At 43.1% G+C, this 24393-nt stretch overlaps 1 protein-coding gene across 3 annotated transcripts in view; it reads right to left on the bottom strand.

The window, feature by feature from the left end:
- SNX18 (sorting nexin 18) overlaps positions 1-24393 on the bottom strand; it is a 69233-nt gene that overhangs the window by 36075 nt on the left and 8765 nt on the right. Inside the window, exon 2 of one of the 3 annotated variants that reach the window (XM_088469425.1) lies at positions 6095-6437. The exons of the other annotated variants lie outside the window; for them this stretch is intronic. Within the exon in view, the coding sequence (XP_088325551.1) occupies positions 6424-6437 (14 nt within the window). The 3' untranslated portion in view covers positions 6095-6423. Of the gene's footprint in view, positions 1-6094; positions 6438-24393 lie in introns of those variants that run through there. 3 annotated transcript variants of the gene reach the window in all.

Below are 24393 nucleotides of genomic sequence, written 5' to 3'. Positions count from 1 at the left end.
GAGTGTGCTAGAAGCACCAGGGCAGAGAGGGACACCCCAGGCAGGAAAGAGGAACTGCACGGGCTGTGACAGGTGCAGGGTGCTAGAATGACTATAAAGAAAGGAAGAAAAAACTGCACTGCAATGGTGAGAAATGATATATATATATATATATATATAGTGATGGTGCTTGATAGACCAATTAAATACAAGCTTCTTCTGACTATACTGTATATAACAGAAAAAAAAAACATTTATTTCAAAATGCATACAAATTAAGTTTATAATGTCAATAATACATTCCCAATACTGCTGCCAATAATGGATAATAAGTTAGTCAAAATTCACAAATGCACAGACCTATATAAATACAATTTTTTTGGTTCCAAAGTCGGATGGCTCCGTTCTGCCCATTTTGAAAACAGGTCTGTGCATTTATGAATGTTGAATTTCCCTGATGGATCGCAGACCGATGTCTGCGTTTTTGGATCGCCGTCGGGGGAATCACGGCGCCGATTTATTCCCTGCTCAGGTTGACATATCCTTTGTAACACCATGAGGCAACAAGCTGACAACTAGATAGAATAGAGGCAAGGGTTGGGGGAACTCTCTGTGGGGGGGATGCACCAAAGCCAGAAATGCTGTATTCGGGGGTTTGACTGCATTTCTCATTTGCACCAAGCTCTGGAATGTATGGATGCGGTGGGCAACGCCATCTTTAGATGGCCCTGCCCAATAGAAGCATATGGGCTTCTTTTTGCAATGCCCTCCCTGGGATGGAATCAATCCAATCCCTCCCAGCACCGCCTGCCACAGGGACTTCTGGGTCGAAGAACCGGAAGTCCCTCACTCGCCAACGACAGCTCTTATCGGTATAGCTGTCCTTTGCGTTTGCTTCATGCATAGCAGCATAATTAACACCGGCATGCATGCAATGAGTGACAGGATGCCATGCGTCATGCATCCCGCCCTGTATCTTGATAGGTAAGTGGAAGGGAGTCAATGGAAGAGTTATCCGATCAGTACTCAATGAGCCTCCATCCAACAGAGTCGCTGAAAGGGACTAGGAAACAAAGGACAGAGCACTGGAAGCAAGGCTAGTTCTTTTAGATGAACATGAGGAAGGAGGGCCCTGCCTGTGACAGCTTATATGCTGTTACGTCCCAGAAAGCTTAGATTCCAAAGTTTGTTACTGCTGGTTTAGTTTTTTTCCTTTTAATGCTGAGATAAACCATGGAACTGTACACATACTTATAAACTACTACTTAAATGAGAGTGGAACTATTTTCCCCCTCTGTCCTACAAACGATGTAGAGTGCATTCCCCGGGGAATTGTGACTACAACAGACTGATGTTAGCTCTGTATCTAAACATTGTCCAGTCATGTTAGGATCCTGGCACATCTAACATCTAGTGAATCCTTAGAATACCGAGCACAGTGGGGTCTTTGAAAGTTGCATCCATGTTTGGTCAGCTGGTATATGTAATGGAATAGAACGCCAAGAATACAACCTAAAGCCCTAGGCAGGGGTATTTAACATGTGGCCCCTCCAGCTGCTGTGGAACTACACATCCCGGCCAGCCTTGCCACAGTTTTAGCATGCCCTGATAGCAAAAGTGTGACAGAGCATGCTGAGAGCTGTAGGTCAGCAGCTGGGGGTCTGCATGTTAAATACCATCGCCCTTGGCAACAGAAAATCCATAATAACATATGGCTTATGTTATACCAGGGATAGGCAACCAGTGGCACTAATCCAGCTGCTGTGGAACTACACATCTCACAATGACCTGACGACACCTGTTACACAAATGACAGCTACATTGTGTGTACGGTGAGGGTGCATTACAGTCGTGCACAAGTTAGATTTCTTCTAAGAACCTGAGGCAGACAGCACAAATTTCCATCTTGCTTAACCTGAAATAACTTTTATAGCAATTAGGGTCAAAGTGCATTACGACTCATTACTAACCTAATAAAATGAAAGTACAAAAGGGGAGGGAAACCAGACTACAATAAAAAGATAGGACTGGTGTGTAATTGATACATGGCATAGATGCACTTAATAAATGGATATCACATCTAACAGCAGCATTATAGCGCAGAGCATACAGTCTCGCTGAAGAGACAGGAATGCCCAGCAATGCTTAGTTCTTGTCACAACTCATTAACTGTTTTTTTTAATGCAAGTAAAGTCCAACATAAGGAAAGGCTGTACCCATTGGCTAGTCCTAGTTGGTCAGAAGGCTTTGCTATGATCTCCTCTAAATGTGGCAGAGGATGATTAAGACCCTCTGGAACCCTAGACAAGATACTCCTACTACTCTGTTTGTCAAAACGACCCACATAAAAAGGGGGCTTTAAAATGTGAATATATATTATGTACAATCATGCACCCAAAGCAGAGCCTCCAATGTGGTCACAATACAAAATATTCTGATCTGCAATACGCTGCCAGGGTACGGTCACAATTCAGCCCCATCGCGGGCAGCAGTTACTTACCTTGCAACTCTCCCTCTAAAATGGAATCTATGGGCCCCATTTCCAAACGAAATGGGGCCCATAGCGCTCGCTAAAGGGGTTATACCATCTTGCTGTATTTAGTAAACAGCGGTAATCTTAGATTACCGCTGTTTGTACAGCATCGCTCTCACCATCTAAAAGATGGCGAGAGCGATGCGGGCCCCATTGCCGGCAATGGAGACCCGGCGGCGCCTTTCCGGTTTCAACGAAGCCTTCCAAGCACTGCCGGGTCTCCCTGTCATGTACATGCGCAGACGGACCGTCGCGCATGCGCATGACACTGGATCCCGTCGCTGGCAGCGTTAGGCTGCCAGCAACACAGCGAAGGACCTCGCTGAGCTCATCGACTTCGCGGGACCTCGCCGGAGGGGTAAGTATTACTAAATACCAGTGGAATTTTCGTTTGTATCACAGTGATACTAAACAAAAATTCCCCCTGGTATTTCCCTTTGTTTGTAAATGGGGCCCATGATCACTGTATCAGTGCAGGTTATCTGTACATGCAGACTTTGGGCCCCATTTACAAACGAAGGGAAATACCAGGGGGAATTTTTGTTTAGTATCACTGTGATGCAAACGAAAATTCCACTGGTATTTAGTAATACTTACCCCTCCGGCGAGGTCCCGCGAAGTCCAGCGGAATCCTCGTCCTCGACGAGGTCCTCTGCTGGGCTGCTGGCAGCCTAACGCTGCCAGCGACGGGGCTCCAGGGTCATGCGCATGTACATGACAGGGAGACCCGGCAGCGCCTGAGAGGCTTCGTTGAAGCCGGAAAGGCACCGCCGGGTCTCCATTGCCGGCAATGGGGCCCGCATCGCTCTCGCCATTTTTTAGATGGCGAGAGCGATGCTGTGCAAACAGCGGTAATCTAAGATTACCGCTGTTTACTAAATACAGCAAGAAGGTATAACCCCTTTAGCGAGCGCTAAAGGGGTTATATTTCGTTTGTAAATGGGGCCCATGATCACTGTATCAGTGCGGGTTATCTGTACATGCTGACTTTGTCTTCTGAAGGAAACATAGGTACTTCCATGTTTGAAAGATGCTTAAATCACAATAGATTTAGAAGTTTGAAGGTGGGCATCCCTATTACCCCCTAAATAAAACTGTACCCTACAGACCAGTGATCGCAGTTACGGGTATCTCTGAAGCCTTACACAGCTAGGACACATGAGACTGATGCTCTGTCAGAGAGGAAAATATTAGCACTGAGCTATAAAAGTCTGCAATATGTCTGTTGCTCTGGATTAGTGCCGCTACATTGCTAAGGACGTTAGCCATTAACCCTATAACAGCTACTGACCTAACATATATAGATTCACTGCTGCTGACATCACAACATGTATTTTTAATGTTCCTATAAAGGCAATGCACAATACCTCCTGAATGCCCACTGTCAATCTGCTTTCTAATGTGCCTTAACAGCAACAGTGGGTGCCACCAATTATTAGGAAACCAATGTTATTGGACTTCTATTACCAAGATCACACGTACCCATTGTACAGTATATACTGTGCAGACAAATGCTATACAATGCGAAAATATAATGTAAGGCAGAAAGTAGTACATCTATCAGCTAGCATTAACACTGGTCGGCCAGATGGAGCCTGGCTCCATTTGAACGCGGGTCTACAAAATGATTTGGCTGACAACGATGAGCGTTAATTGCCAGATATAGAATTCGCAGGAGAAGAAATGCTGCAAGTAGCCACGTTTATGACCAAAAAGCTTTATTCAGCATACGTCGTTCTTCATCTTAACACTGTATATGGAGCCAGTCCCAGTGACACAGGTTCACATCATCAGCAACCCATTGCTATATTTCCCATTGGCTAGGTTCTTTCCCTGCATTAATCTGATTATAGCACCAAGTTCCAATCAGTGGGGGAGATTTACCAAATCTGAGAGAGAGATGAGGTACCAACCAATCAGCTTCTGTTTTTATAGCAATTGGCAGTTAGAAGCTGAATGGTTGGCACTTTATCTCTCGCCAATATTTGATAAATCTCCCCCTGTGTCTCTTTAATTTGTCTCCAGCTGTTGGTAAGTATTTTCTCATTCTAAGCAGCTTGTTAGTAGCGAGGCAGCATTTAATGGTGGGCTCGGTGACCTCTACAGTTTGTGGTAATGGGGATGCTGGCATGTAGGGGCAGCTTAGGGTCGGAGCGTTCACGGCATTGTGGGCTATGCCGAGCTGTGCAGTCATAGAAGAGAGTCCGTTTTCAGAAGGTACCATTGCAGGCTTGCACCAAGGAAAAGGCTGGTGAAAGTGTGCACTGATAATCATGGCGGCTATAAAACCAAGTGCACGATGGGCGTGGCTGTATTTAGTTCCATGCATGCAATGCAGAAGCAATTACGGCCGATGTGTGCAACTCTACACTGGCCCCTGTGTTTGGACAGGATATACTTCCGCCCTCTTTCTTATTAGTTCATCGCTGTTTTGATGGGTTTGTATTTCTGCTCACTAGGCCATCTCTTTCTGTAACCAATAGCAACTTTGTAGCAATCCACATTCATTCCATCATCATTTTTTTTTTTTTTTTATTAGTAGTCAGTTTGGTCTTTTCCCTACTGTGACAGGCGACAAAGGTGTTCTCAGATATGCTGCCATTAATTATAGTGGAATAAAAGCATGTTTGACTATTTTTTTGCCCACAACCAAGGACAAATGAAATATAAACCTCAAATATGCCCAAACCAACCATTTGGTTCAACCCCTTTTTTGGGAAAGTTCACACCACTTTTGACTGAAAAAAATAAAAAAAAAATCAGGCCCGTTGGCAGTTATGTAGACAGACTTATATACACACACACACATTCAAATGGGATCTTTAGTATAATTTCCCTACATTGGTTATAAGGCACAATGATCCCTATGGCTACATGCATTTTCTGAAAAGTATCTGTGTGGTTTCATCAACAAATAGATCTTACTAACTGCTTTGGGGCTGATTTACATTTGGATGTAAGTAAATGTTATGACACGCCCCTCAGATGTAGCAGTACACGCCCCTCAGATGTAGCAGTACACGCCCCTCAGATGTAGCAGTACACGCCCCTCAGATGTAGCAGTACACGCCCACTTTACCTCCATGCTCATTAGGTGGTGTTTTCACAATCTCCATGAAATGCTTTTTCAAAAGTGGGCAAGTATGGACTATATACTATATTGTTTTATAAGCCAGTTAAAAACATAACTGGTTTATAAAAGAAGTACCCTTTGGAGTATCTCTCTATAAAGGATTTATTCCAACGAAGCAATGCAATAAGGAAGTAAAGGGTTTATAGAGTCAGACAGATTTCCTGGTACATGTGGAAAATAAAAAGAATGACAAGTTTGCGGTGAGGTGTAGCATTTCTGTAGTCTATTTTAGAATTTATCACTATATGAAATATTGCATGGGATAGGCGAGAAGGTCCATGAAATATTTCCAAGCATCATGCATCACGTTACCATGTTACACTAATAGTCCAAGCACCTAGTACCTGCAATAGGACTGTGGTTCAGACAAATCTGAATAAAAAATGATTAAAAAAAAAAACACGACAACTAGAATGTACAGTATATAACAAATAAATATACACCTTGAGTATACTATATTGCAAAAATCTGTTTATTGTTTGTCCAGTTATGCATTCAGACACCCCTGCACCGATTGGGATGAAAGCAACATGAGGTGGTCCAGTTGGATACCGGCCAGGTTTTAGGGGTGTTAAGGTCAAGGTCGGACCTCCCGTTGGTGTACGCTGGCAGAACCGGGAGCCTGTTCTGGGCCTTCCACTGGATGGATATGGATGAAAACTTCACAGAGGGGTGGCAATTGGTCTGGGATGCCTAATGGAGTGGTTGGGGTCCCGGTCGGACCTCACGGCTGAGTGCGTCAGGCAGAACTTTGACTCGTGGTGCCTGGTCTGGGCCTTCAACTGGATGTATCTGGACGACATCACATAATAAAACTTAACTTGAAGATTTAAACCCGGGCAACATCGTTAACTTCAGTTAGTCTTCCAATAAATATGTATATGGAATGGAGGCCATAAAATCTTAGTGACCAAATAAAGTCTAAAACAGTCTCTAATTATAACCAGAGTACCATACTCGGATGATGAAGGTTGTAGTTATACATAACTGTCATGCTGGGTACACACCTAAAGATTTTCTGTCCAACCAGCCAACTAGTTGATTGGTTGATCAGCAATTGCTCCTAAATGCCAGAAAACTGATGAAAATGGTCGTTAGACAAGTTTGTTAAATGTTTGATCTAAACAATTTCTCAAACTCTGTTCTCAGGACCCAACCAGGTCAAGTTTTCCAGGTCACCCAGCAGGTGCACAGGTGTATTCATTGCTCACTGACATTTTAATGATTCTGTGAGGAGACCCGGAAACATGCAATGTTTGGGGTCCTGAGGTTGGAGAACCTGTGTGTGTTTAAGCGCACATCCACTTGACGATTTCTATGAGCAATTGAACAATATCGTTAACGTTCAATCGCTCAGGAATCGTGCTCATCAATGTAGGAAACGACCAGCAATGGGCGCTCCCCGCTGGTCGTTTCTGACATCAATCAGCCAAACATGCTGATCAACCTGACGATAACGTGGAGCATGTTAGGGGATGATTGTTCAGTGTAGGCACAGCACAGACTGTGAAACTACTGCACGATTACAATATCGTAATCGTGCAGTCGTTTCAAAGTCTGCTAGTGGATGTGCCCCATTAGACTACATCAAGACATTCACTGTAACCTTGCAGGTAATATCCTGAGCAGTGAATAGATCCACTCTGCTTCTCAAGGGGATAACTTTGATATATACCCTTAACACCCCTTTTCTTTTTCTTCTCTTTGCTGAGGCGTGTGTGTTTAATGTTTATTTAATGTATATTAAAGTTAATTATTTTCCAAGTAGGATTGTGAAATTTATGTTTAATATACTTCGGCATTACATTTAAACACATTTAGTGCAATTGCTTTAATTGAGGTATAGCAATCTCTTACTTATGTCCAAATCAGTCCAATTAAGAGATTTGTGTATATTTTTACAGTTATCTTAATTATGTGGGGGATATAGTTATTCCCATTCCATACACCTACTGTACATCCTCTGATGAACTGACCTGAGGGTAAAGAAATGCGTTCGTACTTACCTTCTCCAGTATGCACCATTTGTTACTCAGATGTCCGAAAGCCCGGCAACGTTCTCGCAGTTGATCCGATGCTGCGTCTCTGGACGCAGCAGCGATCAGAGAAGACGGCAGTCGGCGTCTTTTTACACAAGACTCCTCCTGCGGCTATTGCGTATTTTAGCACAAAGACACAGCGGCGATGCCTTTACTGTTCATCTCTGCATCAGCCCCATAGCTAACAAATCCCAGGTATTAGAAAAACAACACACAGTCAGAGCAACCCCCATCGAATCCTGTACAGTCCTTGTCCTTCACACACCAACACCCAGTCCCAATCTGCTGCCACTGCCTTGGGAAGATTTCTAGGATCACGCTCTCTCTAGCTCACTGAAAGCCGCGATCAATCATTCACACTCTTATCTCTCGTCTAGATAACTCTATTATACTCCTCACTGGCCGACCTCCTCCAGTCCATCCTCAACACAGTAAACCTCCTGACTGTCCTCTCGTGTCGCCCCACCTCTGCTGCACTGGCTCCCATCGTAAACAGAAGTTTAAATGCCTCTCGCTCACCGACAAAGCCGTCACCCTCTCATCTGCTCCCTAAATCTCCAGGACCATTACCACACATACTCGCTCCCGCCCCCTCGGCCAAATCGCTTTCTCTCCTCTACTCCGATTACCAATTCCCACCTTTAGGATTCCTCCTGTGCTGCTCCCAAGCTCTGTAACTCCCTCTCAATCATACTGTCATAACCTACCAGCCTTTAATACTCACATGTTCATTCAAGCTTACAACCCCCATCCACACAGATCTGCTGCCTGCCCACAGCTCCCCTACAATGTAAGCTCTCATGGGCTGGCCCTCTCTCCTACTGTCTTCACTGTGTAATTACAGTAACCTGTAAAAGGAATTGCCATCACAACATAAGGAGCAACCGCTGCTATCAACAACACTGGGTCACCACTCACAGGGGCATATGTATCAAGCTGATTTTTACATACAATTATACAGAAACTTAAATTTTAGGTACCGATCCTATGTACTAATAGCACAATGCAGGAGATTTCACAGAGATCTCCAGTAAAGTGCTAATTAGCACTACAGATCGCAGTCCCCATTTTTATCAATGGGGGACTACGATCTGACCCCTATGTACTAAGCTCCAAAAAGCAAAGCTTTTCGGAGTTTAGCACCAGTAGTTTACACCATTTTCAGATGGTGTGAACTACTGTCTTTCTATGGGGTCTCCAGGGGAGGGAGAGAGATCTCTTTATGGCCCCCATACACGGTGCAATTCAAAGTTGGTAAGATGTGTTGTACGATTGCCCTTGAAATTCTTCATATGATGTGGTCAAATGGTGTACGATCATAGGATAAGATGCATAGAAGTGTCTCACATTGTACTCAAAAAGATCGTAGATCTCTCTGCAAAACCATCTGATCTGCGATCCAACGCGGCGGGGACGCGCATCAGGGTCGCAGAACACACAAAAAACACCTATTTTCATACGATTGGTCTGTACAACCCGTCAAAACTGTCCATATCGGGTAAAAAAAAATCGTACCGTGTATGGGCACCTTATCTCTCCCCTGCAGCCCCTGGCCGGTCCCAGAAGCTGACGCTGTGCACATGAGCAGTGTCAGCTATCCCCGGGGAAAGTCTTTCACTTCTGTGAAAGACTTCTCCTAAATGCCGGGGATAGCGGTTACCGCAACCGATGTCCCTGCGAGTTCTCGATAGTACATATGAAAATATCCCTGGCGAGTTGGACCGTTAATAATCGCAGCACTACAACGATTACTAATACATAGACCCCTTAATCCTTTAGCGCGATACAAAGATATCACTGCAGCGCGGAGGGGTAAGTAGAGCAGACGGACAACCCCATACTGCAAATGCACCTAACTTTGAGACTATTGCCATACTTTAAAGTACAGATACAAAGCACTGGAATCTCAACCACATCAAAAAAACCTATACACTGGAGAGCATAGTGTTTGGAACATATGCACATGGATGGTTTACTACAAATCCTGTACAGATATCCTAAACTTGTGAGGAAGAGTAATTCACTATTTTCACCCACACAAATACACACCTGATTGTCCTCCTAAGTAGGAGAGGAAGTATTAACTACACCCATCCTCAAACATTTTTACTGTGTCTATTAGGTGTTTGTATTGTAAACGTTTGTTACAGTATACCAGTATTCGTTATATAGAATCATTTTTATGCTGGAACCATTTTAAAACTATTTTATAGTTTTTTAAAGTGATGTATAATTTCATTCTGATTTAATAAAACGACTTCCTTTTATTTATACCATTGTGTGAATTTTACTATATTTTGTGGTCAGCGGGCAAGCGGTGGGAGATATTATTATAACCAGTACAGATAACTGTACCTGAGGAATGTAGGTTCCAAGGGAGCAAAAAAATGTGTAACTGCAGGAAAGGCATAGTATATTAGATGGGGCCTTCGGGGAAAGAGGCAAACCTTGCATATAGCCCACATTACAGTCATTCTACATGCTGTCCCCTTTGTGAAATAAGACTTAGGAATGTTTGTGACCTGCCTGCCAGCCTGTTTTTTTTTTTTAAGCCGTCAATGTTCTGACTCAGCTAGCATTTATATAAGTGGATACAGACAATGGCTAAGAAAATACAAAACAGATGTAATTATCATTTTTGACGTTAAGTGGAAACACTCTCCTCTACCTACTTATCATCTGTGTTTAATATAAATAACATAACCCTGTGTGCCCTTCCTTTCTCTATACAAGAGCCAGGCAAGGGCACAAATGACAGCTGAAAGCCATCACTCCAAGGCCCTGACCAAGTTCTAACCAATTGCACACTAGGCTAGTCTTTATGTAAGACAGGCCCTACAACTTTGTCAGGGGCTAAAATCGTTTCCATGTGTCCCAGGCACACGAAGGTTACCGACCTTCCCATTGTTATTCTCATATCAATATAATTCATAGAGGATATGATGGGGACACAAACCTTTCCTCTAGTTTTTACTATTTGTTACCAAACATGTTACTTTATTGACCTTCAAACTGTTATAGTATACAACGGCTGGACTATGACGCACAGTCTATTATATTAGTCCATTATCATTTACCAAGGCGGAGGAGACTCTTATGCATCCACATGCTGTACAAATACTGGTGCCGCTGTTTTAGTAGAATGGGTATGATTTACTGCCGGACCCATGCCCGACTGTTCAAATCCCAACAGCGGCAGCCCGACAAGGATGAAAATCCCGATCGTCCCCAGGTAAGTATTCACCAACCTATTCTACCCACTATCCCTCCCTTAGGGGTGCCTAAACCTTCCTCCCCCAGTGCCTAACCCTAGCCCCCCCTTCCCTGCCACCGAAACCTAAGTCCCCCGGGGGGGGGGGTCTCTAACCCTCCCTCCACCTAGCCTAACCCCAACCTAACGGGGGGGGTGCCTAACTCTAACTCCCCCCCGGGACCCCTAAACCTAACCCCCCTCCCCGCGGCTAACCGCGCTCGGCGTCCCTTCGATCGGGATGCCGGGCACCGGTCTCCGTAATTTTACAGGCGTCTAGATATAGACGCCTGTCATTTAACCCTCGCTGGGATTAAGCAGTGGGGAAGCCGGCTGTCGGGATTAGGTCCGCCAGCTTCCCGACTGCATACGGTTTTAGTAGAGTAAATTGGATGCACTGCGATGATCTTGTCTGAGCACATTTGCTTCACTTCCAATAGCGCAGTGTGTTTAATGATACATATATATATATATATAGCAGCATAGGTACATAGGTGGCTGAAAAACCGCATAAGTACCACACGTCACTCTGGGATTTTGTAATACAGACTTTATTCACAAGTTCAATGTTTCAAGGCCCAACTGGCCCCGTTGTCAGGAACAAATAGAATTCTGTTACTTTATATTGGATGTGGGGGGTTTCTTTTTCCCTTTAGGAACATGTGTGCAGTGCCACATATGGTGCTGTGTGATCAAATTGAATGCACTACACTATATTATACCCTTTTTTACATGCACATATGAGGATTTAAAAAGGATTATTCGGTGACAACAGGAGAAAATGCCAAAGACTTTGTGCAATACCAAATATAACAACTAAGCTTACTTATATGGTGCTACTTAGCTCTGCAACCAATTAGGGATGGACATCAATGTCCGATGGTTTAACACCATCAATGTTTTTATTATGATGGTAGTGTTTTCACCAATCGATAGCAGCTGCCATCGATTGGTGTGGATGCGATGGACAGTCGATGTTAAAATACAGCTGAATTCAGCTGCTTAACAATAGGAACCGCTACAGGTAAATATGGTTCTTTGCACATACGCGAACCTTTATTCGCTTTCATCTAATTCTTATGATGCAACGCTTAATTACCACTGCATTGAAAGTTTATGGTGAAAGCCCAGCCATCAATCTATGGCGAGCTTCCGATGTCCATTGCTAGAATTAAAACCATTCAGTATAGGGGCTGCTATAGCTCACCTGTATAAAGCACTAGGGGGTAGATGTACGAAACCTTGGAGAGAGATAATTAGGAGAGAGATAAAGTACCAATCAATCAGTTCCTGCCATTGTTCAAACAGCCTGTAAAGTTACAGTTTGGAGAGAGCTACAGTATCAACCAATCAGCTCCTCTCTCTCCAAGGCTTAGACCATCTCCCCTTAGATATTATAACAGTAGCTGTATTTGCAGGAAGTGATCCAGACAAGAGATTACTGGGCAGGAAGTTTGCTGTGCATCTGGAAATATCTACCTACACAATCAACTTTATCTCTCAAATATTTTCAGTTCCCAGGTGATAAGAGATTTGTAGCTTTTCTTGTATAGTCAACTAGACTGTCCGGTTAAGTGGTCTTTTAAGACATACATTAGGATTACAAAAAGGGCAGACGGTGATAAGGCATACAAAGCATAACGAGAAATCATAGCGAAAACTCTCCTAGTGGCTCCTCCATAAAAACCCATATGGACCATTTACTGTGCTTTACTTTTAACAACTTCTCTTTCTGTTGACAAGTAAATGTCCAAATGGAGAAGTAACAATCCTATTTTGGAGGATGACAATGTATGGGGAAATTACATCCATCTCCTTTCAAAAGATCAGGGATGTCAGATGTCATTTGATACAAATTACACGGGTATGACATGATTACAGGATAAATATATTCAATGAATTCAAAGCGATATGGACCTTGACCAGTTGTGAAAGCTGCAAATCTACAGCTGGTTCATCTACAACAGGGATGGGGAACCTCAGGCCCGGGGGGGTGTATAAGGCCCCCCGGAATGATTTGGTTTGGCCCTCTGAGCTTTTTTCTGCTAGCCTCATCTGGCTAGCAGGGTGCCTAGAATGGCACACAGCAGCCAGAATCTATGTAGCAGTGCCAACAGGGATTTAATTCGGGTCTCAGGAGACCTGAGTAGAAATCCCCGATAAGCATGGCTAATTAAATCTGGGCCTGCGATCAATTAGCACCCGTTCAGTAAACGGTCCTAATTGAATCCCACCCCTGGAGACCCTTGTAAAATTCTTCTATTCCTAAATTTGTATATTATTACAGAATTAGGGTTTACAACATATATGGGGTGATTCAATCGTTTTGCTCGCCTGATCACGCCATATCCCCCCCATCTAATTAGACAGGGTGATTTTGTCTATTGTGTTTGTCGTGTTCAATCAGACCTGAATTAGCTGTGTAATACTGCTAAATCCATCTAATGTCCTGGCTAGCGGACGCAAACAGTAGTTTGGGCGCCCAAACATTTCTGCTCGCCATCTCAGGAGGATGCGAGCAGATGTGTGCTCTCGCCGCTATTTGCACCCAAACAGAGCAACAATTGAACTACTGTCTGGCGCCCATTACATCAGAGTTGCTCTAACAATTAAATTCCCCTCATACTGTAGATACAGAGCGAATGAATGAATGAATGACTGTCTTATGTATTCAGGTCTGCTTTATTACTTTTCACATTTTTAGTGTTATGGGGGGGGGGGGGGGGGATTCAATTCAGAGCAAGTTTAAGTTTATGGGATATGTGCCCGGAGCCATTAAATTGCTTGTGCTGTGTAAGCCCACTTAATTTGGAAGATGCAGCTTACCGGGACTACTGCCCGGGGCTTTGTCCTGGTAAACTGCATTTTCCGATTATATCGCCAACCTTTAATCCGTTACCACACACAGGGGCTAACCCCGAGGCACTAGTTAGCGCGGATTTCTGCTCACGTCTCAGGATGGTGTAAGCAGAAATTAACTTGTCGCCGGTTTACAGCACGGGCAATTGAATAGCTCCTGGCACTCATCCCAGGAGCTTAATAAACACGTGCTCTAGTGAATTCCCCTCAATGTCCTAAACCCATTCCAGCATGTGCCAATGTGAACCTTTAGGTGGAAGAGACATCAGGCACCATCAGAAGATGTTGCTACCATACTCGGTAAGCAGATCTTGCCTATACTGACTGAAGATTATATATATATATATATATATATATATATATATATATATATATATATATATATATAAAAAATAAAAAATGATTCCATATTCAGTGTTAACTTTATCTATTCAAATATCTTACCAGCCACTCATATGAACTTATCGGTCACAATTAGCTAGCCAGTTACCTTCACAGAGGAGGAAGCAGTGTGTAATGAACAGATATACATGAGAATTCAACCTCCCTACTGAGTAGAGACCAGTGACCAGTCCCTGAGGCACTCTGTGACCTGTATTCATTCTGAAGCAATAGTCGGCATTTATTTAATAGCGGTTATTAATAGAGCGCACACGTTCCGCAGCGCTTTACAGAGAATATTTGGCCATTCACACACATACAGACACTAGGGTTTTCGTTTGGAGCCAATTGACCTACCAGTATATTTTAGGAGTGTGGGAGGAAACCGGAGTACCCGGAGGAAACCCACGCGATCACAGGGAACATATACAAACTCCACAAAGTTAGGGCCGTATTGGAAATCAAACCCACAACCTCAATGCTGTGAGGCAGTAATGCTAACCATTACACCATCTGTGCTGCCCAGGAATACTGGTTCAGCTAGCAACATAGCTATATCTACAGTTTGTGGTTCAAAGAAGCCCTTTCACCTCCCAATTGGATTTTGTAGTGGCCATGCAATAGGTTATGTAGTCTAGGGCTTGTTCTCACATGTGTCCTGGAGAAACGGGAAAACCTAAATGAACACCCTTTAGGCACGTTTTACATTTTCATACCTTCTGTGTTTGCCAATACAATCTATTGTACCGTTAAAATAGGTCATGCCACGTTCTACAATAAACAAGGCATTCACATTTTAGAACACTACTGTGAGACGGGGCCCATAAAAAGTAAAAATACTTAAATTTGATTAGTAATGTAGACTTCAGGTGCTTGCATAATAACCGCAGATAAGTGAGCATGCCGGGAGTCTGGCTCCCGGCGTAGGTAAAATGACAGGCGTCGGGATTAGACAGTCGGGACGCCGATAGTCGGCATACCGTAAGCACACCCTTAGGATCATTACTAAATCAAACTTAGGTGTATATTTACTAAAGTGCAGGTTTTTAGAAGTGGAGATGTTGCCCATAGCAGATTCTACTTATCAGTTATCTAGCACCTTCTATAAGAGAATAGCTTGAATCCGATTGGTTGCTATGGGAAAAATCTCCACTTCTAAAAATCAGCACTTTAGTAAATATACCTCTTAGATTTAGCAATCTTGGGGGCCAGTTGGTTGAACATCATTTCAAAGGTGGCAGATGATTTGGGAGTGCAACGCATGAATGCGGCTATTTTTCTTAAACTGTACACCACGTAGGTCTGCTTTTGTAATCGTACACAAAATAAAGGATGTGGCGCGTCTCCTATCTATTATTCCCTGTTTATGCTCTAATTAGAGTGCTGACTATCTACTGTACCATCCACGTGACACAGGTATAGGCTAGTGTAGCCCTGCAGTCTATGTATAAGTTGTGTCAGGCTAGATATTTCTGATTTCAACCACTGCAGAATAAGAAGCTTTCAGCAACACAACATAAAAACAAGAGTTAAGTCACCAACCAAAACCACTTCAATACAATTACAGAAAGAAACTAAAGAAAATAATGGTAGACGTTTACATATTGATTTACACTTAATTGCAGGTTACTGTCACCCAAAATAAAGGTTCACGTTGCTTCTTCGCAGAACCTGTTAGCACACAGGTTTTGTTTTCCCAAATAGAATATGTAATAGTAATACCCATTTCACACCGCCATAAAATAATCCGGGTTAATGCGCATGAACGCGCAGCAACCTGGGTTACTGTGCTGTGTGAAAGGGGCCAGTTGAAATAACCCGGGTCGAGCGACTCTGCATTTCAACTCAGGTATCGACCTGGCTCGTGGTGCGGTGTGAACGGGTAACCGGGTCGAAGCGACCCGGGTCCATTTCACTGCATAGGGAGAGCCGGCACTTGGAGATGAGATCATTACTGCCGAGTCGATCAATCCATCAAACCTCCATATTGAATCAAAATCCAATTGGGCAGTGTAATGGTTTCTGTCGACCACAAACTGTGGCTGCAGCTACACTGGGTTGATGTAATATTGTTGATGAGGTTTTTTTTTTTTAAGAAATGACTTTAAATAACACAAATATATCCTTACAGGCATTTTTATGCACCACCAATTTAAGTAGAAAATTTATTTCTATCTTTATTTGACGGTTTCAGAAAAATGCATATAACAGCCATTTGACACAATACAAATACACTTCTATAAAGTTATGCTATCCATTTGCATTTTGTGGGGGGTACAGGCAGATATCGCCACTTCGCGACTTTTGGGATTGGATTGCACAAACAACGGCAGAGCGTGGAAAAACGGTGCGATAACTTAACTGCCATTGTTATCCCGGCTGATTGAATTTCCCCCACAATCTGCTGCACAGGAAAAAAGGTTCTATGAAATGTGATCTATTTTGTTCTAATACTCAGCAATTAAGAGCAACTGAAAGTATAATTATTTAAAATGCCTGCAAGCAGACTACATTATATTACACAAAGCCCTGCCCTAAGGGAAAACTACCTAAACAATCTCATAGAGAAGGAGAATCAAAATGTACATACAGTCAGGTGCATAAATATTGGGACATTGACAGAATTTTCATATTTTGCCCTCTATTCACCACCACAATGGCTTTGAAATGAAACAAACAAGATGTGCTTTAACTGCAGACTTTCAGTTTTAATTTGAGGGTAATTACATCCAAATCAGGTGAACGGTGTAGGAATTACAACGGTTTCTATATGTGCCTCCCACTTTTTAAGGGGCCAAAAGTAATGGGACTATCAACTCAAAAGCTATTTCATGGACAGGTGTGGGCTATTCACTCGTTATTTCATTATCAATTAAGCAGGTAAAAGGTCTGGAGTTTGGAATCAGTTGCTGTCGACTCTCAATATGAGATCCAAAGAGCTGTCACTATCAGTGAAGCAAGCCATCATTAGGCTGAAAAATCAAAACAAACCCATCAGAGAGATAGCAAAAACATTAGGTGTGGCCAAATCAACTGTTTGGAACATTCTTAAAAAGAAAGAACGCACCGGAGAGCTCAGCAAAACCAAAAGACCCGGAAGACCATGGAAAACAACTGTGGTGGATGACAGAAGAATTATTTCCCTGGTGAAGAAAAACCCCTACACAACAGTTGGCCAAATCAAGAACACTCTCCAGGAGGTAGGTGTATATGTGTCAAAGTCAACAATCAAGAGAAGACTTCACAAGAGTGAATATAGAGGGTTCACCACAAGATGTAAACCATTGGTGAGCCACAAAAACAGGAAGACCAGATTAGAGTTTGCCAAACAACATCTAAAAAAGCCATTACAGTTCTGGAACAACATCCTATGGACAGATGAGACAAAGATCAACTTGTACCAGAGTGATGGGAAGAGAAGAGTATGGAGAAGGAACTGCTCATGATCCAAAACATACCACCTCATCAGTGAAGCATGGTGGTGGTAGTGTCATGGCGTGGGCATGTATGGCTGCCAATGGAACTGGTTCCCTTGTATTTATTGATGATGTGACTGCTGACAAAAGCAGCAGAATGAATTTTGAAGTGTTTCGGGCAATATTATATGCTCATATTCAGTCAAATGCTTCAGAACTCATTGGACGACACTTCACAGTGCAGATGGACAATGACCCGAAGCATACTGCAAAAGCAACCAAAGAGTTTTTTTAAGGCTAAAAAGTGGAATGTTATGCAATGGCCAAGTCAATCCCCTGACCTAAATCCGATTGAGCAAGCATTTCACTTGATGAAGACAAAACTGAAGGGAAAATGCCCCAAGAACAAGCAGGAACTGAAGACATTTGCAGTAGAGGCCTGGCAGAGCATCACCAGGGATGAAACCCAGCGTCTGGTGATGTCTATGCATTCCAGACTTCAGGCTGTAATTGCTTGCAAAGGATTTGCAACAAAGTATTAAAAAGTGAAAGTTAGATTTAGGATTGTTTAGTTTGTCCCATTACTTTTGGCCCCTTAAAAAGTGGGAGGCACATATAGAAACCGTTGTAATTCCTACACCGTTCACCTGATTTGGATGTAATTACCCTCAAATTAAAACTGAAAGTCTGCAGTTAAAGCACATCTTGTTTGTTTCATTTCAAAGCCATTGTGGTGGTGAATAGAGGCCAAAATATGAAAATTCTGTCAATGTCCCAATATTTATGCACCTGATTGTATACACGTAATCTGACAAAACTTGGCTTCTGCCCTCTTACAAATCTCCAAGTCTGTCTGTGTTTAGGATTATTTGCAAAGATGGCTGCAGCAGACCTACCACTGTGGCTGCGCCTAAAAGACTATGTTTTGAGCTTACCCTGCCATGGAAGCAGGTAGGAGTACTTATTATGTCGTGTAACCACTACCCGATAACAGAGCGTTTGCACAATTATGACATCGTAATCGTACAATCGTTCAGTAATCGAACACACATCGGGGATGTACATGTTGTAAATGGCCAGCGATGCGCACTCCCACTGGTCGTTTCCGACATCAATCATCGCCTGAACATGCTGGTCAACCTGATAACATCAGGTTGAGCATGGTAGGGGATGATTGATGTGTCTACACTGAACGACTGATCGTTCAGTGTAGGCACAGCACCAGACTGTCAAACGACTGCACGACAGTCGTTTCTATGTCTGCTAGTGGATGTGTGCCTTTAGACCAAAGACACAGCAGCTTCGAAAGTAGATCAATCTGAATGTACATGGCCGTGGGTTATGTAATTAGGGTTACAAAGGGTTCTCTGCTAAAACAGTTAAGGGTGAATTGTCCACCTAATCTATTTATTCCTAAATGTTTTTTGGTTGGCATCTCCTTAGATCAGTGGTGTCAAACTCGGGCCCTTCAGCTTTTGTAGGACTACATATCCCAGCATGCCCTGCTACACCTTTAGTATGTCCCAATAGCAAAACTGTGGCACTGCATGCTGGGATGTGTAGTTCCACTGCAGCTGGAGGGCCCGAGTTTGAAGTTTGACACCTTAGATGTTCCAGTTTTGTTGTGAGTGCACTGTATAGGTCTTCTAATGCAGGGTACACACTTAATGTGTACCCTGCCAATGTCTCATGCGGCGGGTTCCGGCATCAGCAAGTACGTACACACACTTGCCGATGCCGCAACAGCCATGCTGCATTCGGTCTTGACGGACGATGCCGCTGAAGAGGCGCGGGAGTGCGCATAGTCAGCGACATAGCGGGTACACACCACCCGATTACATATCGACTAGTGTGTACCCGACTTTACCATTTTTGCTGGGCTAAATACCTTCAGGGAAAACGTTATTAATCAGGCATCGCATATGCACCATAGTGTTCCGAGTTGGTCACAAAACTCTTCCTTTCAAGAGTTATACAACTTTTATTTGCAAAATTCAAAACGCTACATGGCGTCATTTCCATTTCATGCATTCACAGAACATGGCTATTATATTTACTTCTTTGGAGACAGTTTCACTTACTGTATTTTCTTACAATTTGGGAAGCTGTGACTAATAAAAAAAAAATAATCTGTCTATTTACAGCCATAAAAGTAATATGTGGTTATTTCTCTGCTTTTCACACCGAATGAGCTGTAAATTCGGATCTGCAGGGATTGTGTTGCAATAAATGGACAGGTGTGTAGAGATTTATATACTGGAGTGAACTCTTGGGTCTACAATTGTCTGATTGAATGATCTAATCTAACTGCTGTCTCTTGTTGCGGCAACAGATGTTACCCAAATAAACCCACCCTAAACTCCAGCTTCTACCAGAGCAGCCGGCTTCTGTCACAAACCAGCACTGACAGAGAGGAGATAGTCCTCAGGTCACATCTACTCTGGTACTGAGGACCAAGGGGTTTCAACCCCATCACTGTTGAGACGTCCCTCCTCGGTGCCACAGGGCAGGTGGCTGCATTCCTGTAACTGAGTGAAGTGTGGGGGATGTTTCACCCATAAGAACAAAACAAAAACTAATCACTTTGGTCTGACCCCACTAAATATTTAAAGTAATATTATATGCGAAACCAGGTGTGTTTTGCATTTAATATTATTGCCTTTTTAAAACTAGCGGACAGAATTGCCAAATACAGAGGGACTTTGAAAAGTGCAGTTTAGCACGTTTAGCCCCAAGTCTAACTGGAATTTCACCATAGCAGACAGACAAAGAAAAAAAGAAATTGGCTTTCTCCACATAAAGTACAGCTATGTAATGAATAATTGCTGGAAGCTGAATCTAGGGTTTCACTGCTGAGGTCAGACGATGGGAGAGGCTTCTGCCTGTATGCTACACTGAAAGACAGTCCGAAATCAATGCAACCAAGAGCTCTTCCAGCATCAGACCTCACGTATCATAGATGGGTGCTATTTTCTAAAGAGGCAGCATTTTAAAAAGAAAGCTATGGTCTGCAAAACCATAACATACTGGCAATCAGTGATAAGAGACTCATTTATCAATGAGTTTATCGCTCAAAACTAGTAATAAATATCACTTTTTATGATAAATGGTGCTCAGCCAATCAGCTCCCAACTGTCATCTGTTAGAAAAATGACAGTTGGGAGCTGATTGGTTGGAGCAACATTTATCATAAAAAGTGATATTTATCACTAGTTTTGAGTTATAAACTCGTTGATAAATGAGGCTGACAGCATGCTGCACAGAGGCTCAGGGGCAATGCCATCCCTGGCACTGTCTGACAGTCTCTATGTGTTTTTGACTGTTCATAGTGCAAAGAAACTGGACGGTTTATGGACATAGGGGTCTATTTACTAAGCAGTGATTAGTGACAGAGTGAAAAGTGATAAGTCTGGGATAAGGGCCAGCCAATCAGCTCCCAACTGTCATCGCACAGACTGTGTTTGAAAAATTACAGTTGGGAGCTGATTGGCTGGCACTTATCCCAGACTTATCACTTTTCACTGCTTAGTAAATAGACCCCTTTGACTTAAATGTTCCCAAGATGTATTGCATGCATGTAACGGGGGTATGAGACTGAAGTCACCACTGCAGCGAGGATCTATGTGCAACAAGATGCTCTGATATTACAACCCTGAGTGACAGGATGGCGTTCTATAAATACAGTAAAAAAAAAAAAAAGAAAGAATGGGTGCAACTATTGAAAATGGTACATAGTATTCCTTAGCTTTGGAAACCATCTATTAAGATGGAGAGAACACTAGTTAGTTCACAGAAATGTCTGTTCTCAAGCCAGGACTACAGTACCAGCATGAACAGCTGCTATAGGCAGGTAATTGCTACCGACAGACAGCAATAAAGGGTGCACAAACTGACGCCTGCCACGTGGTTTTGGTAGCCAGCATTGTTTAGCTCCACACATAGGTCATCGATCCCAGAACTCTAAATGGCTTGCCATTAAACTTTTTGTAGCATCAATTAAGAAATCATAGCTGCGCAAGATCTTACAGCTGCCATTTTTCTCCACTGATAAGTGCCAAGTAATTACGATAGTGTTAACTAGCACAGAATCGTAATCGGGACTCATTTATGCGCATTGCTACTTGTTAGTCATTCACGTTGCCCCAATGACTCCTGGGGGCCAGTTACCATTTATAGCTCATTATTGACCCGTATGAAGGGTGAGGTATGATTAACCCACAAGAATAAAACAAAAACGTGCTCAGTGAATTTATGTAACCGTGACGCCACACCTAAGTCAGCATACATCAATCACACCCACATTGTGACCAGCATGCTCCCCTTTCCCCAAGTGTTATCTAAAAGTACAGTGAATACATAGGGAAAGCATGTTTAGAAGTGCCCCAGTTCAAAAAGTTTGGGTACCTCTGAACTAAGCAATACATATGGTGCTTTCTCATTGTTGGCAACTATACAAAAACTGCAGCAGGAGCACAATTTTCTGCAGCCTCTGTAGTTTGTGAAACTGAGGTTTGCAGTTAAAAACAGCAAGTGTACTACCCTCTGAGCAACAGGCCATATTCAGGAATTCACTTTCATCTGGCTCACGTTTACGGTGTCACCCGCATATCCTTAATCACCCTTCCATTCCCTTAGCCAGATTCTTTCACACATGGTCAGTGATCTCCAATCCCAACATACCACCTCTCCGATGCCCTCATTTTTGCACTATTCCCGTAGTCGGAATACCCCATCTTACTGCACCCTTCCACTCTCCTTACATATCCTACACATACGGGTTCCTTCTATTTACTACACTGTTAGAGGTGGAGGTTAGTCGGCTTGATACTCAGCGGGCGGTATTCAATTGTTTTAGCGCGCCAGATCTCGCATCTAAAGTGATGGGAGTTCGCGGGGCGCTATTCAATTGATGGCGATCTTCGCGTCGATTGAGCGTAAAACGGCTGCACCCGACCCAAGTGCTGTCTGCGATCACAAAAACTGCCATTTGGGGTTACTTTTCACGCATTTCAGCTCGCACCCCAATTCACCAGGTGGAGCCTTTTAAAGATGCTTTTTTTATTTCTACTCCTTGTGGTCACAGGTAGGAAGTTACACATTGGGGGCAGGACGCATCAAGCATCTCATTGTTATTGGGATACATGCATAGCGTCTATTAATGGCGTATGTAGATTTGCAATAAAAGCTGTCCTTTGCGGTGCGAGGACTGACTTCTGTGTCTATGACCAGGTGTCCTTCTGCTATGCGGGCCTGTCGGCTAGCTCATACTCAAGCCGTGGGGGACCCCAGGAGAGATCCTATTGGATCCATCCCGTGGAATCATGCAAAAAAAGAACCTGTAGGCTTCTATTAGGTAACACTTTCTATAGATGGCATTGGCTATTGGTTGCAAGCTCTGGAAAGTTTCAGTATCTGGAGCTTGATAGATATGGAAAATGCAGTGAAATGGCAGTGTTCGGAGGTTTCACCAAATTTTAGTTTAGTACTTGGCTCTGGGTGTCAGAGATCGAGTTTACTGACAGCAAGAGACAAGCAATCCATAAGGTTCGGAAAGCGAATGGTGGGTGGTTGTCTACTCAGAAAGACCCTCGGTTCTAGATTTAAACATTTTAAATTTTGAGGTCAAAACACACAGAAGTGGTGGCTCTTTGTAAATTTAGCCCCTAACTTGTTACTTCTGCAATGCAGAAATTCACCATCTAAACCCTGATTTTAGATAGACAACTTGTATTGGAATTAGCCCCTAAGGTCGCCCCAGGTAAAATAAAAAATAGTTGATGGACCTGTACAGAACAAGAGTCTTCAAATGAACGTGGTACAGTCACTGAAGACAATTTCTGCTTGAAGCAGCCATAGGACAAGAGAAAGCACATGACCGCTGTCACGTTCATGTTGCCTTCATACCACCGGCTTTAGATCAATGCCCGATGCCAAATCTGTGTCAATCTCATAAATTACATCCTCTTTTAAGCAATTTTAAACAGTCAGCAGTCAGTACTAACCTGTCAAACAATTACGAGTGAACAAAACCAAGGAACGTATACATCTGCACACAATCAAAATAAAACCCTGTATTAATAATCCAGAAAATTATATCTAATCCGGGGGTGCCGCCAACTGACAAGAGAATATTAGAAGATATGGAGAAGAAAGAAAAAGTGATCTCTCTACGTGTGCCATAGAGACAACATTTTTGCTTTCTTCTCCTTATAGTCGAACATTTATAAGTCACAGAACTATTTTATTCTCTATATATCACAACACAAAATAAAACTGGACCTGATGAAAGCAGTCAGCACAATGAAGGCACAGCACACCCAATCAGAGGAGGAAGACCGAGCGTGGCCTACTGTAGTAAATGGAGGGTCTGAGGGCATGTGGGGAAATTTTGTAGCAAGTAAAGCTCATGTCATGTGGGGGGAATTAAATGGTTTACTCGCGCACGCAAATCCCTTCTAAAGTGACTGGAGCTAATCAATGGTTTGTGCAGTTGAGCGTAAGTGCGTTATTTCTGCTTGCACCCTGCTGAGGTGTTGAGCAGAAATCCACCCAAAGTCATTGCATCCAGTAGCTTGCACAGGTTTTGCAGCTTTATGCAGGCTAATCCCAGTGCGTTTGGGTGCAACATAGGCAATAAACAATGGGCGTCCAAAGCACTCGCCTATCGGCAAAGCAACTGAATATTGCCCATCGGGGGGCCAAAAATAAAGAATTTCCTCCCTTTGAGGCACGTCGGGTCTGAGGGCATAGTGGATGAATGATGTGGAGAGAGGCGGCCACTTTTGGGCTTTTTTTTTTTTTTA

The sequence above is a fragment of the Taudactylus pleione genome, unplaced genomic scaffold, assembly GCF_031769625.1.
Source record: "Taudactylus pleione unplaced genomic scaffold, aTauple2 ptg000092l, whole genome shotgun sequence".
Lineage (NCBI taxonomy): Eukaryota > Metazoa > Chordata > Amphibia > Anura > Myobatrachidae > Taudactylus > Taudactylus pleione.
Note: the sequence above shows the minus strand (reverse complement) of the source record. Positions and strands in the feature narration are given on the sequence as shown.